At 48.8% G+C, this 6150-nt stretch overlaps 1 protein-coding gene across 3 annotated transcripts in view; it reads right to left on the bottom strand.

The window, feature by feature from the left end:
• Window positions 1-208: 208 nt before the first annotated feature.
• Window positions 209-6150, bottom strand: part of ABL1 (ABL proto-oncogene 1, non-receptor tyrosine kinase) — a 77798-nt gene continuing 71856 nt past the window's right edge. For all 3 annotated transcript variants that reach the window (XM_017810343.1, XM_017810344.1, XM_017810345.1), the window contains 2 exons: window positions 5894-6058; window positions 209-3577 (listed from right to left, as the gene is read on the bottom strand). In XM_017810343.1, coding sequence (XP_017665832.1) covers window positions 1881-3577; window positions 5894-6058 — 1862 coding nt within the window. In that variant the 3' untranslated portion in view covers window positions 209-1880. The remainder of the gene's footprint in view (window positions 3578-5893; window positions 6059-6150) is intronic.

The following is a 6150-nucleotide window of genomic DNA, read 5'->3' as shown; positions in this document are numbered from 1 at the left end:
TGTACAGAAACAATCTGTACTGGACTAAATTAAAGGGGAAACGACCCCCTTAAGTATCACAGAGATGAAGGACAGAGCTATTTACACACTGTAAAAAAGACAAGTCTACAAAAGTGTGTAATAACAAGATACAAATGTATAATATAGTGGCACAATATGTTATCAAAGTAAAAACAGTACCTCCAGGAAAGAGACAGTCCAAGGGTTGTTTTTTTTTTTCTCTTTTCTTACATTTTTAAAGGCAGCCTGTGGCAGAAGTGTGTATTTTCTTTTGAACATTTGTCACGTGTTAAGTCATGGCTGTTTGTGAGGGCGAGAAGTGGTGTGAACACACACGAGTGAACTACTAGAAATCATATACAAAACAAACAGTTCCCAAGAGAACAGCATAAAATACAATTGAAGGCAATTAGTGTTTAAGATACACAAGAGGGGTCACAAGAGTTACAGAGGAACAGGACATGAAAAATGTGTTTTTCTCATGTTTGGAACCGTTAAGAGGAGTTAAATTGCACTGTTAATAGCCCTAAACCTTGTTCTTTCACTATTGTCACAAGTCACAGTTAGTTCCCAGCCGTGCTGCATTAGTTGGGAAGGTCACAGGACCTTGGAAAGGAAGGCCAGGAGTCCTGCTGGCAGCATTTTGTGGCAGTTTCCTTGGGAGATGCACCCAAGGGAAGTGTCTGCAGTCTTCACAGATCCTTATTTGATGCTGGATGGAACCACACCACCATGAAGGTACTAATGGTTTTACCCCAGAGTACTGGCACTGAAGCTCTCCCTGGGGAGCTCCACTGGCACGGAAAGGCAGGCACCACAGCCCCTCAAAGCACAGGAGGGCAGAGGCCAGGCCCCATCTCTGCTCACAGAACAAAAAACTGGAAATTCAACTGGAGGCACAGCAGTTCTCACCCACTGCAATGTGCAGGCTCAGCCAAAAGGGCTGCTGGAGGCACAGTGGTGTCTCAGAGCTCATCCCAAGCCATCCCCCCTCACTGCCACCCTCTGGCTTTCAGGGAGCAATGCCTTGCTCAGCATCAGCTCCCCGGGCTCTGCAACCCCTCACCCCAAACACCAGCCCAAATAATGTCAGATATCACGAGACTGTGATAGCACAGCCTCCTCCAGACCTTCCTCACTCCTGTTTTGCTACCGAGGGAGATTCGCAGGTGCTGCCTCCAACATTGGAACCCAACAACTCATTTGAGCTCAACAACACTGAGAATCACAGAAACAAAGGGCAGCTGGTGGAATCACAGGAAGAATTTGGGCAATCATCACTTGTAGCATTCTGTCATTCAAAAAAAATTTACACTAATTATTTTTCCCCCTGCCCTCCCAAGCGCCAAATCTGTTGCATTAATGTCAGGTAAATGTCAGACTCGGGCCAGGGCCACGTGTTGCAGCTCTCCCAAGAAACACAGTGGGTATATTGCTATCCAAACACTCCTCCTCGTGTACAGGGGGGCAGAGAGAGGGGACAAAAATGCAGTACAAAGTCCTCCTGAGGAGGGTGGTATCTCAGTGTCCATCAGCCTGGCTTCAGTCTTAACGGTCTGTCCAGAACAATAAAATATTACTAAAAAGGCATGGCGTGACATCAGCATTTAGACTTGTAGTCCACAAGGCAAGAACTCCACAGATAAGACGATTACGACTATATGAAACACAGGGAATCTGAGTTCAGAGGGTGGAAAGTGCCTCCTGAACACAGCCCTGCCCTTTGGAGCTGGGGTGCCCAGTCACAGTCTGCGTCCTTTGCGCAGCCCCAGCCCGAACACCCCGGTCCTTTTGTCAGTCCACACGTTACTCTCTCCCCAGTTGGCTTTGGCCCATTGTGTGATTGATTTGACTTGTGTGTTCCTAACCCAGTTTTTCTGCTACCTCTGAACAATGTCGCTGATTTCTTTCACTGAACTGAGAAGTTTGCTAAAGTCCTGGGCGGCCGCGGCACCGCTGCCGGCCGTGGCCGGGCAGATCTGAAGCTCCCGTAGGTTGTTCTCCAGCTTATTGATGGCCTCCCTAAAGGCAAATTTGTTCCTCATCTGCTGAATGGAGTCCACGTAGCTCACGCAGAAGGTGTAGAGGTTCTTGCCAGCCTCCAAGACAGCGCTGTGGCTTGCCATTTGCTCAGAGTTCTTGCTGATGGCGATCCGCAGAGCCTCGGTGCTTTCCAGCACCACCCCTTTGGTGATGGTGCCACTGGCAATCCTCTCCGGGGGCTGCCGGGTCTTCCGCAGCGAGACCCTGGTGGATATGAGAGGGATGAAGGCTGTGGATGACACCTGGTCCCCGCCTGGGGCAGAGGGTATGGACGAGGAAGAGGCAGCTGGGGTTGCTGTGCTCAGCAGCAGCTTTGTAGAGGACTGTGGCTTTGGTACAGAGGGGATCCCCAGCTTTTTCACACCTTCCCCTGACTGGTTTGGCTTGACAGCATCACTGCCTGCAGCCTCTCCAACCTGAGTCAACTGTTTGGATTTCGGCCCAGACACCACATCTGCTGCTTCATGGCTGGGACTGTGAGAAACCTTCCCAGGCTTGGCGATGGAGGATGAAGAGAGAGGGAGTGGAGGGGCCGGTTTCAGCTTTGATAACTTCCCTTTGTCCTTCCCTGCTGACTCCGAGGTCTGCTTGATCCTCCTCAATCGTGGCTCCTCAGAGGAAGCCTTGCTGGCCCCCATGAACCCAGCAGGGTTGAGTTTGGCAGCAGAACCTTGGTCCATGGTCACAGTGGTACCTAAGGCACTGGATTTGACTCCATCGTCCTTGTGGAGCCCGCTGGAGGAAGGAGGGGCAGCAGGTTGCCTACGGCCAAGTTTTGGTGTCAGGGTGGGAGGGCTGGAGCCAGGGCTCGACTCTGCGTCTTTGAACACATCATCAGTGGTCTCTTCATTTTTCTTAAGCAGCCGTGGAGGAGGGGTCACTGTCCCCCTGACAGCAATGTCAGTCTTGGCCTCATTTGCTCGCTTCCGAGGCAGTGCTGGCTTCTCACTTTTGTGCCCCCCGAAAGTGGAGGAATCGAACTGGCGTCCTGTGGACTGCAAATCCCGAGGCAGAGTCACGGATTTCCACTCCGTGTCCTTCGCTCCGTGGGGCACACAGGAGGCTGAGCAGGACCTCAGGAAACGCTTGCTGGAGTTGGAACTGCTCTCCTCCTCCCCAGCCACCCCTCGACTGCTGCTCATCGTGCTGGACTTCTTCCGTAAATGGGGAGACAGGAACCCAGAGTTCCCAGCAACAACCCCGTTGGTGACACCAGCCCCATTGCTTGGGTTCTGAAACTTGGAGGGGTCAGCTGTGTCTGTGGGGGGTGCAATGAAAGCCCCATTGCCAGCATCCCTGCACTCCTCCTCCCCGCCCGCCCGGCGGTCCGAGTGTCCGTCCATCTCTCTGAAGGAACTGCTCCGTTTCGGAGGGGTGGGAGCAGTCTTCTTCTTCTTCTTGATCAGGGCACTGAAGAGGTTGTGCTTTTTGTCCTTTGGAAGCAGCCGCTCATCTTCGTTCAAACTGCTCTCCAGGGCCACCCTCTCCTTCCGTGGGAGCAAGGGAGAAATAGCAGGCTCATGGTCCAGAGGGTCTGCAAGGGAAATGAAAAGAGTTTTCTGAGCGTTGTTCCAAGAGCCAGAATAATCTGTTTTCTTACAGGAGCAAACCTGCAGCACCTCCAAAAGGTGGAGGTTCTCTAAAGAGACACAACTTCAGAGCAGAGCTAAAGCAAGTGCAGCCACACTCAAGCCTGGACTGAACGTGGTCTCTGATACTGCATCCATTAATTCCTGAGGTGGCTGCCAAACTGCTTTCCCTGTAGGCTTCCCATTGAAAGAACATCACACAAACATCACATATTCGTGTTCAGATTCCCATCCTCACATCTGGAGACTTGTCTGAACTTCACACTGTGAAGAAGATAAATACAAAGAGGCCTTTGCTTTAGTCCCTGTGCTATTGCTGTCTTTTGAATCGCTGACCCTCTGAATTAATAAGGCACCTCTGTAACCCACCTCCATCCCCAGGCTTCTCCTTCATTTTCCTGATGTCACCCTTTGTGGGGAACGGAAATAACTGTTCCACGAGCAGAAATCAAGACCAAGATACGACACTTCAGGTCGTACCACGGTGAAGATGCTCAGCTTTGTACAGTAACAGAGGAAAGGGGCAGCACCAGCCTCCTTCAGCAGCACCGCTGCGGAGGGAAGTGATGGGGTGACCCTTTCTCCACTTACAAGAGGTATTTAAAAATGAATAATGGTCTATAATAAATTCATACAGAGTCCTGAAGGTCTCTGTGTTTGACTGACAGAGGGGCTCATTTCCAGGCCAGGCACTGTGAAGGCATTCTGATCCAAAGGAGGAATGCCTGCAGGGCAGCAGATACATTTACAGCTTGACTAGGCAGTAAGAGGGGAGGTGAAGCAAAGTCATAGGGGACGGAAGGATGCTTCTTAGTCACATGTTGGACATCATCATGCTATGGGTAGGATTTTGGTTGAGGGGAGAGAATTTGAAATAAAATAGTTGTGGACTTTGAGAAGATAGCACACTTTCACAGGAACACCAATCCCACAGGACTTATGGGGACCTGGACAGCCAGAGCACAGGTCATGGCCCTTCTGATTATAGACACAGAGGAGTTGCAGGATCCACAGAAAACTAGCAGCTTGCACTGAGGATCAGCTTCCAGCTGCTGGACTTGCTATGGAAACACTGACAATTGGAAGGGAAACTGCAATAAAACTTTAATGTGCAAAATTTTCTTTCACAGTAAAGAGTGAAATGACTCCCAGCATAACGTTAAAATCATATTATTCCTGCTGCACTTGAATCCCTCAAAACTCTTAAGTATTCAAATGAAATTATTTTACTTCAAAAGCTTGTAATAATAGGCAATTTCATTTCCTATATATGGTAAATAACCTTCATTTCTAAGTCACTCTTACTTTCTTTTCCCAACATTTTAAATCCCCTCCTTTTTCCCCCCTTCTTTGTCTAGATGTGCCTTTGCTACTGAAACATGTACTACTGGATGAATCTGACACTACATAAAAAAGGTCACATGAATGGTCAGAAGAGGTAGCCTCAACAGGAGCTGAAAAAACCCCCCACTGTATTTCATTTTACCTTTTTATTTTTCAAACGAGGTAGATACAAATCTCCTGTACTCATCCACCCTTTTACCACCGCTTTTATTTCCTCGGAATGGCAAGTAAGTGTTTGAAGAAACTGATTGGAAGTTTAATTTTATGGAAGATTCTGTAAATACCTCTTTGTCCCTCGCTGAAATTATATTTGGTACCTGCCAAGAGTAATACTCTTCTGTGCTGCAAGCACAAATCTGGTAGGATGGAAAGTGAAGAAACCTCCCTTATGGGGCTTGCAAAACCCGAGCTATCACCCTGCTTTAAATTATGCAGTGTGGTAGTGTAAAGTGGCTTGAACACAGCAGATTACCCCGCACTCAGAGGCAGTGGGAGATCCCACTGATAGCTCCTGCCAGGGAATGGGAAGAGGATATGATCAGAGAGCTCTGTGCTCAGGCTCTGGTCTTTAGGGAGCTCCAGGTAACAGCCATTATAAGTTAAAAGAACTCCGAGGGCTTCTCTAAGCAATGGCAGGGATAGCACCAGTCCCTCAGCCAGTTAAGGATTCACACTCCCAGCTGCTGTGCGTGTCTGGTCCCAGAATTAACAACCTACCTTTGCAAAAACTAATAAAAGGAGTTCTGGACCCAGGACAGCAAACTCAGCAGCCTGTCACCCAGAAACACAGCACTGGTACAACAGAGATGGCACCTGTTATTAGGTACAGCTCTGCCTACGTGAAGGCCTGGAGCTAGATGTGCATGTTGTTTTTCCCTGTATTTCCTGAAGGAATAATGACTTTAATTAAAACCTACCACATTCCCCCTGGCCTCGAGCATGTGCAGTCTCCAAGCCCTCGTTGGCATCTTTGCTTTCAGCAGCTCTCCTTGATGTTCGTGTCTTAGTTGGTAACTCTGGGGCTTGGAGGAAATTGCTCACTACACTCCTCATGCCCTTCTTTCCCAATTCCTTCTCCACCTCTGCAACGCACAGAAGAAAAACATTTATTAAAATCAGCAGAAGATAAAAAGCCACTGCACTGTTTGGAGTTAATATCACAAAAAGAAAAGTG

The sequence above is a fragment of the Lepidothrix coronata genome, unplaced genomic scaffold, assembly GCF_001604755.1.
Source record: "Lepidothrix coronata isolate B3197 unplaced genomic scaffold, Lepidothrix_coronata-1.0 Scaffold28, whole genome shotgun sequence".
NCBI lineage: Eukaryota > Metazoa > Chordata > Aves > Passeriformes > Pipridae > Lepidothrix > Lepidothrix coronata.
Note: the sequence above shows the minus strand (reverse complement) of the source record. Positions and strands in the feature narration are given on the sequence as shown.